General features: G+C 48.4%; 1 protein-coding gene across 3 annotated transcripts in view; it reads right to left on the bottom strand.

Annotated features, from left to right (window-relative positions):
• Positions 1-5,785: 5,785 nt before the first annotated feature.
• CLEC17A (C-type lectin domain containing 17A) overlaps positions 5,786-12,466 on the bottom strand; it is a 30,470-nt gene continuing 23,789 nt past the window's right edge. The window contains exons 13-14 of one of the 3 annotated variants that reach the window (XM_055371980.2): positions 10,705-10,814; positions 5,786-7,741 (exon numbers count right to left, since the gene is read on the bottom strand). In XM_055371980.2, coding sequence (XP_055227955.1) covers positions 7,609-7,741; positions 10,705-10,814 — 243 coding nt within the window. In that variant the 3' untranslated portion in view covers positions 5,786-7,608. The remainder of the gene's footprint in view (positions 7,742-10,704; positions 10,815-12,466) is intronic. The other 2 variants (XM_063701061.1, XM_055371985.2) reach the window with 2 other exon arrangements.

Here is a 12,466-nt window from a genome sequence, read left to right as displayed (position 1 = left end):
GGCTCACACCTGTAATCCTAGCATTTTGGGAGGCCGAGGCAGGTGGATCACCTGAGGTCAGGAGTTCGAGACCAGCCTAGCCAACGTGGTGAAACCCCATCTCTACTAAAAATGCAAATATTAGCCAGGCATGGTGGTGGGTGCCTGTAATCCCAGCTACTTGGGAGGCTGAGGCAGGAGAATCACTTGAACCTGGGAGGCAGAGGTTGCAGTGAGTCAATATCACACCATTGCACTCTAGTTTGGGTGACAGAGTGAGACTCCATCAAGAAAGAGAGAAAGAAAAGAAGAAAGAAAGAAAGAAAGAAAGAAAGAAAGAAAGAAAGAAAGAAAGAAAGAAAGAAAGAAAGAAAGAAAAGAAAAAGAAAGAAAGAAAGAAAGAGAAAGAAAGAAAGAAAAAGAAAGAAAGAAAGGAAGGAAGGAAGGAAGGAAGGAAGGAAGGAAGGAAGGAAGGAAGGAAAAAGAAAGAAAGAAAGGAGGGAGGGAGGAAGGGAGGGAGGGAAGCAAGGGGAAGAGAGAGAGAAAGAGAAAGAAAGAAAAAGAAAGGAAGGAAGGAAGAAAGAAAAAAGAAAAGAAAAGAGAAAAGAAAAGAAGGAAGGAAAAGAGAGGACACATGTTCAGGCCCCTTCTATCCAAAAAGTCTCCCCTTAATCTGCTTTCCCGCTGCAATAGCCACTCTATCTCTCCTCCTCTTCACAGCCAAAATTCTAGAAAAAAAAGCCGGGTGTGGTGGCTCACACCTATAATCCCAGCACTTTGGGAGGCCAAGGCGGGTGGATCACCTGAGGTTGGGAGTTCGAGACCAGCCTGACCAACATGGAGAAACCCCCTCTCTACTAAAAATACAAAATCAGCCAGGCGTGGTGGCGCATGCCTGTAATCCCAGCTACTCAGGAGGCTGAGGCAGGAGAATCACTTGAACCCGGGAGATGGAGGTTGCGGTGAGCCGAGATTGCGCCACTGCACTCCAGACTGGGCAACAAAAGCGAAACTCCATCTCAAAAAAAAAAAAAAAAAAAAAAATTCTAGAAAAAAAGTTGTTTCCACTATGTTGCCTTCACTTGCTCCAACCTCCTCACTGTTCAACCACCGCAATCTAACTTCTGCTTGCAACACACCAAAGGATGAACCAATGTCCCAAATGCTTCCTCGGTGCAAAGTCCACTGGTTGTTTCTCAGTCTTACCAAACTTGACCACTGGGTCATTTGACTCTGTTGATCATTTTTTTTCTTCTTGAAGCATTCTCTTCTCTTGGCTTCCCTGATGCCACACTATCCTCCTATAAGGATAGTCAATTCATTCTGGTTTACCCGGGACTTTCCCAGGTTTAGTACCGAAAGTCCCACAATCCAGGAGTCCCTCAGTCCCAGGCAAACCAGAACCATTTCACAAACTCATCTTTGATGATGACACTCATCCCATAGCATCATCGTTTGAGTTCTCCCAAAAGCAAACTCTGAGATAAAGAGTTTAATGCATGCAGGTAGATTATTTTGGAGATGATCCCAGGAAACACCAACGGGGTGTGAAGAAATGAGGCAGGGCCGGGTGCGGTGGCTCACACCTGTAATCCTAGCACTTTGGGAGGCCGAGATGGGCAGATCACGAGGAGTTCACGTGGAGATCACGAGGAGATCACAAGGGCAGAGGTCAGGAGTTCAAAACCAGCCTGGCCAATATGGTGACAGCCCGTCTCTACTAAAAATACAAAAATTAGCCAGGTGTGGTGGCATAGGCCTGTAGTCCCAGCTACTCGGGAGGCTGAGGCAGAAGAATCACTTGAACCCGGGAGGCGGAGGTTACAGTGGGCGACAGAGCAAGACTCTGTTAAAAAAAAAAAAAAAAGTAAGGCAGAGAAAGAACAAGATGTGTTAAAAGATGTGTTATTGCTGGGAGCAGTGGCACACACCTGTGGTCTCAGATACTCGGGAGGCGAAGGCGGGAGGATTGCTTGAGCCCAGGAGTTCAACGTTGCAGTGAGCTATGACTGCACCACTGCACTCTAGGCCGGGCAACACAGCGAGAACCTGTCTCTCTAATTTTTTTTTTTTTTTTTAGCAGAGTCTCTCTGTTGCCCAGGCTGAAGTGCAGTGGCATAATCTCAGCTCACTGCAACTTTCGCCTCCCGGGTTCAAGCAGATCTCCTGCCTCAGCCTCCTGAGTAGCTGGGATTACAGGCATGCACCACCACGCCCGGCTAATTTTTGTATTTTTTAGTAGAGATGGGGTTTCAACATGTTGCCCAGGCTGGTCTCGAACTCCTGGCCTCAAGCGATCCACCTGCCTCGGCCTCCCAAAGTGCTGGGATTACAGGCGTGACCCACCACACCTGGCCAGAGATGCTGTCTCTCTAAAAAAAAATTTTTTTAATTTTAAAAATTAACCAAAAATATGTTAGTTGAGCAGGCTATCTCTCTAGGCAGGTGGAGCTTTACCCTAGTGGGGACTTTCAGGAGATAATGTGGAACATGCATCTCAGAGTCAACTCTCCCGAGGAACGAGGGAGCTGGGATGGGAGATGGAGGTTGCAGTGAGCCAAGATCACACCACTGCACTCCAGCCTGGGCAACAGAGTGAGACTCCATCTCAGAAAAAAAAAAAAAAAAAAAAAAAGAAGGCAGCTGTAGAAAGAGATCAACAAACAGTGGGAGGCACAGATGGAATCTGAATCCCAGTTCTGCCATTTACCCACTAAATGACAATGGACAAGCCGTGAGACCCCACCTCTGGGCCTCAGTTTGCCCAGGTATAAAATGGGGTTGGTTAGCCAGGTGTGGTGGCACACACCTGTAGCCACAGCTACTTGGGAGGCTGAGGTAGGAGGATCACTTGAGCCCAGGAGGTTGAGGCCACAATGAGCTGTGATTGCACCACTGCACTTCAGCCTGGGTGACAGAGTGAGACCCTGTCTTTAAAAAAAAAAAAAAAATGGGGGCCGGGCACAGTGGCTCACACCTATAATCCCAGCACACAGCACGTTGGGAGGCTAAGGCAGGCAGATCACTTGAAGCCAGGGGTTTGAGACCAGCCTGGCCAACATGGCAAAACCCCATCTCTAGTAAAAATACGAAAAAATTCACTGGGCATTACGGTGTACCTGTAATCCCAACTACTTGGGAGGCAGAGGCAGAAGAATCGCTTGAACCCAGGAGGCAAAGGTTGCAGTGAGCCGAGATCACACCACTGCACTCCAGCCTGGGAGACAGAGTGAGACTCTGTCCAAAAAAAAAAAAAGATTGGCGGGGGTTGGTAAATATTCCAACCTCACAAAGTCATGGTGAAGATTCAATGAGAGCCACTGCATTTATTTACCACACAATATATGTTTGATAAACCATGGTTATTATTTTTATCCAACTGTTGCTCCCTTGGACCTAAAGTAGTAAAAAGTGACCTCTTTCATGTTTACCTCTCTGCAATTAGATAATCATAAGAGATGTGGAAGGGAGATAGGTTGGGACCAGTTCCACCAGGGGCCTCCTAGAGATGTGACCACAGACCCTGCTTCCCCATTTCTCAATATGCATATCAGAAAACAACTTCCCTCTTCTGAAATGTGGGAACTTCCCCTGACCCCAGATAAAGTTGCTTGACATAACAGTCCCCTGGGTGGAGGGTTTACAACACGACACCCACCCACTCAGCAGGCTGCGGACAGTACAGGAGCTGGCTTTGGTAGTGATGCATCAGGGCAGCTGCAGAGGTGGCAGAGGTGAGAAGAGAGGACAGACAGAATCAAAACTCAGTAGTGGGGTCGTGCCTGTGAATTGCCACTGCACTCCAGCCTGGGCCACGTCCTGAGAACCCATCTCTTAAAAATAAATAACGAGGCTGGGTGCAGTGGCTCACACCTGTAATCCCAGCACTTTGAGAGGCCAAGGCGGGCGGATCACTTGAGGTAAGGAGTTCAAGACCAGCCTGGCCAAAGTGGCGAAATGCCGTCTCTACTAATAATACAAAAATTAGCCGGATGTGGTGGCGCACACCTGTAATCCCAGCTACTCAGGAGGCTGAGGCACAAGAATCGCTTGTACCCAGGAGGAGGAGGTTGCAGTGAGCCAAGATCATGCCACTGTACTCCAGCCTGGGTGACAGAGTGAGACTCCATCTCAAAAAAAAATTTTTTTAATAACGAAATAAAAGAACAAGTAGATTTAAAACAAATCAAAGAAACAGGAAGTGAAATCAGCTCCGACCTCTCCCACCACCTGCTCTCCTCACAGTCTCCTTGCTATAAGCACCTGTTATCAGACAAAACAGGAAAGATTCTGCTATTGATTAAGGGAGCTTATTGATCAATAAATTGATCGCAATCCTTGTATTTTAGGAGGCTGAAGCAGGAGGATTGTTTGAGACCAGGAGTTTAAGCCCAGTCTGGGCAACAAAGCAAGACCCCTGTCTATACAAAAAAAAATTAAAATTAGCTGGGTGTGGTGGGGCACACCTGTAGTTCTAGTTATACAGGAGTCTGAGGAGGGAGGATTTCTTGAGCTCAGGTGTTTGAGGCTGCAGTGAGCTATGATTACAACACTGCACTCCAGCCTGGGCAACAGAGTGAGACCTTGTCTCAAAAAATAAAATAAGGCCAGGCATGGTGGCTCACGCCTGTAATCCTAGCACTTTAGGGGGCTGAGGTGGGCGGATCACTTGAGGTCAGGAGTTCGAGACCAGCCTGGCCAACATGGCAAAGCCCTGTCTCTACTAAAAATACAAAAATCAGCCAGGCATGGTGGCACGTGCCTGAAATCCCAGCTATTCAGGAGGCTGAGGCAGGAGAACCAGTTAAACCTGGAAAGCAGAGGTTGCAGTGAGCCGAGATCCCGCTGCTGCACTCCAGCCTGGGCAACAGAGCAAGACTCTGTCTCAAAAAAAAAAAATAATAAATTGATTGGTTTGGAGAATGTCTACCCACCCTTGGATGCAATCCAGGGATTGTCCAAAGGGAATACTATGTTGAGTTATGCCTAGCTGGGAGTAGTACCAGCCCTCTAATTGGTATTTTTTGGTTGTCACATGGCCAGGGCAGGAGGGTCGGGTGGGGGTCACTCTGGCAGTTTGTGAATGTTATGGGCCAAATTGTGCCACCGCTCCCAAATGCATATATTTAAATTCTAATTCTCAGGACCTCCTAATATGGCTGTATTTGGAGACAGGATCTTTAAAGAGGTCGTTGTAGGCCCTGCAGCACAGTGGCTCATGCCTGTAATCCCAGCATTTTGGGGGGCCAAGGTGAGCAGATTGCTTGAGCCCAGGAGTTCAAAACCAGTCTGGGCAACATGGTGAAACCCCGTTGCTACAAAAAATACAAGAATTAACCAGGCACGGTGGTGCACACCTGTAATCCCAGCTACTCGGGAGGCTGAGGCGGGAGGATGCTTAAGCCTGGGAGGTGGAAGTTGCAGTGAGCTGAGATCACAGCACTGCACTCCAGCCTGAGTGACAGAGCGAGACCCTGTCTCAAAAACAAAAGAAGAGGAGGAGGAGATTAGGACCCAGACACACAGAAGGAGAACCAGGTGAAGACACAGGGAGAAGAGGATCATCTACAAGCCAAGACGGGAGGCCTCAGAAGAAATTAACCCTGCCAACACCTTGATCTTGGACATCCAGCCTCCGGAACCGTGAGAAAATGCATTCTGTTGCTGAAGTCACCCAGTCTACGGTCCTTTGTTATGGCAGCCCCAGCAAACTAACACACAGTAGACAAGGAACACCCAACATAGTGGCATTTTGAGAAGCACTAACATTGCAAGAGCTAATAGACCAGGAAAGTCCACACAGAAGTAAAGTGAATTTTTCTTTTTATTTATTTATTTGAGATGGAGTCTTGCTCTGTCACCCAGGCTGGAGTGCAGTGGGGCAATCTCAGCTCACTGCAATTCTCAAGCAATTCTCGTGCCTTAGTCTCCTGAGTAGCTGGGATTACAGGCACATGCCACCACGCCCAGCTAATTTTTTTGTATTTTTAGTAGAGACAGGATTTTACCATGTTGGCCAGGCTGGTCTCGAACTCCTGACCTCAGGTGATCAGCCCACCTCAGTCTCCCAGAGTGCTGGGATTACAGGCGTGAGCCACTGTGCCTGGCAAGTAAAGTGAATTATATCATCAAAGACGTTACAACCCACAGATAGCTCAAGGGCACGTGCTGGCAGATAGGTCCATCGTTGTCCTGTGTGGATATGACCAGGTTATGGCCTGCCTGGCCACACTATGTAGGGGTCTTGCTTTTCAGCTGGTATGCCTTTCTAGAAGTTCCATGGGCCAGCCAGGTGTGAGGGTGAACGCCTGTAGTCCCAGCTACTTGGGAGGCTGAGGCAGGAGGATCACTCGAGCCCAGGAGGCAGAGGGTGCAGTAAGCTATGATTGTGCCACTGCACTCCAGCCTGGGTAGTTGAATGAAACCCTGTCTCAAAAAAAAAAAAAAAAAAAAAAGGATAGAAGTTCCATGGGCCAAGTCTTCTGGCAAAAGTCTGATTCTGCCACTTAGCTTGTGCAAACCTCACCCAAAACATTGAGAAAGTTGCTGGTCAAAAATAATTTTGATGGTTTCTGGGTTATTTGTGCTGTTTGAGACCAGGAAGGAAGCAGTGTCTGGAGAGGACGACATGGGGTGAATATAGAAGCTCTCCTGTCTTCTCCGCTGATGTTCTGTATTTTTAGGTTTGTAATTTGCAATGATGTGGGGACTACATGAGACCAGCCCACTTAATGTATTTCTGTGCGAGGCAGATCTAGAGGTCTAGCTCAAAGGGAAATTTTTCTGTCACCACTTTCAAAGCTTTTGTTTGGGAAAAAAAAAAAAGGAAAAGATGGGGAAAGTAAAAATAAAAATAAAAATATCGGCCAGGTACGGTGACACATGCCTGTAATCCCAGCACTTTGGGAGGCCATCACGGAAGGATTGCTTGATCCCAGGAGTTTGAGACCAGCCTGGGCAACAGAGTGAGACCTCATCTCTATAAAAATAATAATAATAATTTTGAGCCAGGCACAGTGGCTCACACCTGTAATCCTCACAATTTGGGAAGCCCAAGTAGGAGGATCCATTGAGGCAAGGAGTTTGAGACTGGCCTGGGCAACATAGTGAGACTCCCTCTCTTTAAATGCTACAAAAAATTGGCCAGGCATGGTGGTGCGCATGTGTAGTCCCAGCTACTCAGGAGGCTGAGATGGGAGGATCGCCTGAGCCCAGAAGTTTGAGGCTGCAGGAAAAGGAGCCCAGTCCCAGCTCTTTGTGGTTCAGAGGCGCCAGGATATTTCATCCCAGGTTCAACACCAGCCCCAGGGCCCTCAGGGCTAGTATCACTTCCCAAGAGTCATGATCAGGAACTTAGTGAAGATCCTTTCAACACCAGAAGTGGGAGACCTCCCACCACCAAGCTCTGAGCATCCTCCCAGCTCACCATCTACTAGGGCAAGCCCAAGTCCTCACTCTAGAAACAGCCTGACTTGCACCCCTGGGAACTTGCTGCATCCAGGGTGCCAATCCTGTTTGAGGCACATCTGTGTGTCCACTCACAAAGAGGCAAGGCTGTCCACGAAAGGGCAGGAGATTCTCGTCTCAAAGAGACACTCGAATATGGACCCCCAGCCTCGGCCCTGGGCTTCAACAGGAACATTTCCGCTCACAAATCCAATACGTAGTTTTGTAGCAAGAGAGATCATTCCAGGTGCCACCTTTGTTCATGGTAGCACAGTCCTCATCGTGGATGTTATTGGGTTCCTCTGGCTCCCAGAAGCTGGATGGAGGAAAAAGTGGGCAGAGGGACAGGGATCTTTAGGGTGGTGAAACTCTTCTGTATAATACTGTAATGATGAATACGTAGCACTACGCGTTTGTCAAAACCCATATTAGGCCGTGTGTGGAGGCTTACACCTGTAAGCCAGGCACGGTGAGCCACCGTGCCTGGCCCTTAATCAATTTCTGTTTTTTGGGGGTTTTTTGTTTTGTTTTGTTTTGTTTTGTTTTGGAGACAGAGTCTCACTCTGTTACTGAGGCTGGAGTGCAGTGGCGTGATCTCGGCTCACTGCAACCTCTGTCTCCTGGGTTCAAGCAATTCTCCTGCCTCAGCCTCCCAAGTAGCTGGGATTACAGGTGTCCATCACCACACCCGGCTAGTTTTTATATTTTTAGTAGAGACGGGGTTTCACCATGTTGGCCAGGCTGGTCTTGAACTCCTGACCTCAAGTGATCCGCCTGCTTCAGCCTCCCAAAGTGCTAGGATTACAGGCACGAGCCACCGTGCCTGGCCCCTTAATCAATTTCTGAATCTGGTCAGTTTCTGTCTTGTCTTCCAAGGACTCTTTCTTTTACAACCTCCCAACCCAACCTACCCAACCTTCTAGGAATTGTTTAGATCATGTAGGCTCTTGCTTAAAGCAGGGCCTGATTCAGGGACTCGAGTGTGTAGGATTTATTAAAGGATGTTCTCAGGAGAGAGGTGAGGGAAGCTAGATGGAGAAGGGGAAGGAATTGAGCAGGAGCATGGACTCAGATGACTCTAGCCTCAGCCTGACCCCAACGGAGACCACTGGGATGTCAACAGCACCAGAGTCATCCCAACTTGTCACAAAGGGTCCAGGCTTCTCTTAGGCTGTCACCGGTTGTGAGCTGACCCCAGTGGAGTTGGGTAGTGTCTTAGGTGAGCAGGCTCCCATTCAGCTGAGAATAGCTTTGTGGAAAAAGCATTCCTGTAAGTCTTTAGCAGCCAATGTTCCACCAGGTGCGGTGGCACACACCTGTAATCCCAGCACTTTGGGAGGCCAAGACGGGCGGATCACCTGAGGTCAGGAGTTCGAGACCAGCCTGGCCAACATGGTGAAACCCCGTCTCTACTAAAACTACAAAAATTAACCAAGCATGGTGGCGGGCGCCTGTAATCCCAGCTACTTGGGAGACTAAGGCAGGAGAATCGCTTGAATCCAGGAGGCAGAAGTTGCAGTGAGCCAAGATTGTGCCACTGCACTACAGCTTGGGCCACAGAGTGAGACTCCGTCTCAAAAAAAAAAAAAAAAAAAATTAGCCAGGCGTGGTGGTGCGCACCTGTAATCCCAGCTACTCAATAGTCTGAGGTGGGAGAATCACTTGAGCCTGGGAGGCAGAGGTTGCATTGGGTCAAGACTGCACCACTGCACTTCAGCCTGGGCAACAGAGTGAGACTCTGTCTCAAAAAAAAAAAATTCTTCCTCATCCTTCCACCCTCCCTTTTTTCTCCCAACCATTAGCCTGGAGAGCTTGATATATTTCAGCAGTTTTACGAAAAGGCTGAGATGTTGCAATGGAGGAAATATTGAAGGTTCAGGGTCCAGACAGCCTGTCACCAAAAAATCACCCTGGTGCTGTCCCTGTCTGGCCAAGCCTGGGATTCTAGACACCCTATCAGCTTGGACTGCAAGGATGCCAAGCTCACAGGGAAATGGGAATGACTGGGGGTGGTGTACCAAAATAATGAGCAATGCTACCTGTGCCACACACCCTGCAATCAGGGTCTCTAGGCCCCTTCTTTGCCAATGACAAATCCTTTAGTTGTTAGGTGATGTGGAAGTCCAAGGGGCAGCAGAAGGATTCTCAGGAGATTTAAGGCAATGGCAATTTACCAAACAGGACAGGAATTTTTCTGTGTTTAAAATTAGTAGAGGCCAGGTGCGGTGGCTCAAGCCTGTCATCCCAGCACTTTGGGAGGCTAAGGCAGGTGGATCGCTTGAGCTCAGAAGTTCAAAACCAGCCTGGGCAACATGCTAAAACCCCATCTCTACTAAAAATACAAAAAATTAGCCAGGCATGGTGGTGTGTGCCTGTGGTCCCAGGTACTCGGGAGGCTGAGGCAGGAGGATTACCAGAGCCTGGGAGGTTGAGGCTGCAGTGAGCCGAGATTGCACCACTGCACTCCAGCCTGGGTGACAGGGCGAGACTGTCTCAAAAAACTAAAATAAGGTTGGGCGCAGTGGCTCACGCCTGTAATCCCAACACTTTGGGAGGCCAAGGTGGGCAGATCACCTGAGGTCAGGAGTTCAAGACCAGCCTGGCCAACATGGTAAAACCCCATCTCTACAAAATTACAAAAATTAGCCAGGCACGACGGCGGGTGTCTGTAATCCCAGCTACTTGGGAGACTAAGGTGGGAGAATCAACCTCTGCCCAGGAGACAGAGATTACAGTGAGCCGAGATAGCACCATTGCACTCCAGCCTGAGCGACAGCGAGACTCCGTCTCAAAGAATAAATAAATAAATAAATAAATAAATAAATAAATAATAAAATAAAATAAAACAAGTAGAGCTGTACCAGTAAAAACCAGCTCCTGGCTGGGCGCGGTGGCTCACGCCTGTAATCCCAGCACTTTGGGAGGCCAAGGCGGGCAGATCACGAGGTCAGGAGATCAAGACCATCCTGGCTAACACGGTGAAACCCCGTCTCTACTAAAAATACAAAAAATTAGCCGGGCATGGTGATGGGCACCTGTAGTCCCAGCCACTCGGGAGGCTGAGGCAGAGAATACCTTGAACCTGGGAGGCGGAGCTTGCAGTGAGCCCAGATTGCGCCACTGCACTCCAGCCTGGGCGACAGAGCAAGACTCTGTCTCAAAAAAAAAAAAAGAAACAGCTCCTGACTCCTTCAACCATGTACTCCATCACCTTCTCCCCTCCCCATGGTCAGGGCCCACAGAGGAAGCAGAGAGACCCCAGGAAACCCAAGCACTTGCCTTAATGTCACAGGAGACCCATCCAGCCACCTCCAGTCCCCTTCCTGGGCCCTGTCATTCAGCCCCAGCCAGTACACCCGTGGAGAGCCATGGGCCTTGGCCACAAAATTCTGCAAATAAAAACTCCATTCAGCCAGCCATTCCTCTACATGACCCTCAGGGTGAGGACCTGCCCTGTGCCCTGTCCTACATATTTAGGGCTTGGGAACGTCACCTCCCACAACCCGTCCCCGTCCCCATGGTATGCAGAACAGGATCAATGTCTTCCTCCCACTGTAGCATGTGTGGTGGGAATAATCATGCTACTTTTTCTCATGCAATCTGTGAACTGCTCCGTGCCTCAGTTTCCTCACCTGTAAAATAGGTTAACAGTAGCTACCTCCTGGTAGTGTTGTGAGGATTAACTTTTTTTTTTTTTTTTTTTTTTTGAGAGGGAGTCTCGCTCTGTCACCCAGGCTGGAGTGCTGTGGTGCGATCTCAGCTCACTGCAGCTTCCACCTCCTGGGTTCAGGCGATTCTCCCGCCTCAGCCTCCCGAGTAGCTGGGATTATAGCTACCTGCCACCACGCCCGGCTAATTTTTGTATTTTTTAGTAGAAACGGGCTTTCGCCATGTTGACCAGCCTGATCTCAAACTTCTGACCTCAGTTGATTCACCTGCCTCAGCCTCCCAAAGTGCTGGAATTACAGGCATGAGCTACCACACCCAGCCTAATTTTTTTTTTTTTTTTTTTTGAGACAGGGTCTCACTCTGTCAACCAGACTGGAGTGCAGTGGTGTGATCATGGCTCACTGCATGTCCCAAAGGTCACTGTAAGTCTCCCAAAGAGCTAGGATTACAGGCATGAGCCACTGTGCAGAGCCTCATACTGTGGACGTCTTAGTAGGTAGCATTATAACATTTAAGTGACATTTTTAGCAATAGTAACTGATTTTTTTTGGTTTCTCTTGCACTTTTGTGCTACTCGGTAGCCTTAATCTGCATCCAAACAACATTAAGAGTTCATTGTTCCAGGAAAAGAAGGAAGGAAGATGAAAAGTAGGTTTCCTAGCTTTGGTATTTCAAAAGCCCAGGCTTTTGACATGCTGCCTCATATCTGTAATCCCACCACTTTAGCCAAGGAGGGAGGATCGCTTGAGACTAGGAGTTCGAGATTAGTCTGGGCAACATACTGAGACCCCATATCTACAAAAATTTTTAAAAATTAGCCAGACGTGGTGGTGCGTGTCTATAGTCCCAGCTACTCAGGAGGCTGAGGTGGGAGGATCCCTTAAGCCCAGGAGTTCAAGGCTGCAGTGAGCTATGAATGCACCACTGCACTCCAGCCTGGGCAGCAGAGCAAGCCTCTGTCCCGGAAAAAAGTCAAAATCCCAGGTCTTTGGAAGGAAAGAAAGGACTTATGACAGAGATAAAAGATAGGGAAGAAAATATAGTTAGAAGCAACTCCTCTCCAAATAAATTTATGGTGAAAGAAATTAGACTGGTGGTTGCAAGTAGGGGGCAGGGAGGGATTAACTAGAAAAAGGATATGAAAAAACTTTCTAGGGTGGTGGAAAGATTATAAATATTGGTTAGTTTGACAGTTACACAGGTGTACGCATTTGTCAAAGTTCACTGAACATACATCAAAGATCTGTGCATTTTACTATATGCAAATCACATCTAACTCACCCAACTTACCACCAAACCAAGATTCCTTAAAATGTGGGGAGGTGGCCGGGTGCGGTGGCTCACGCCTGTAATCCCAGCACTTTGGGAGGCC

The sequence above is a fragment of the Gorilla gorilla genome, chromosome 20 (assembly GCF_029281585.2).
Source record: "Gorilla gorilla gorilla isolate KB3781 chromosome 20, NHGRI_mGorGor1-v2.1_pri, whole genome shotgun sequence".
Taxonomy (NCBI): domain Eukaryota; kingdom Metazoa; phylum Chordata; class Mammalia; order Primates; family Hominidae; genus Gorilla; species Gorilla gorilla.
Note: the sequence above shows the minus strand (reverse complement) of the source record. Positions and strands in the feature narration are given on the sequence as shown.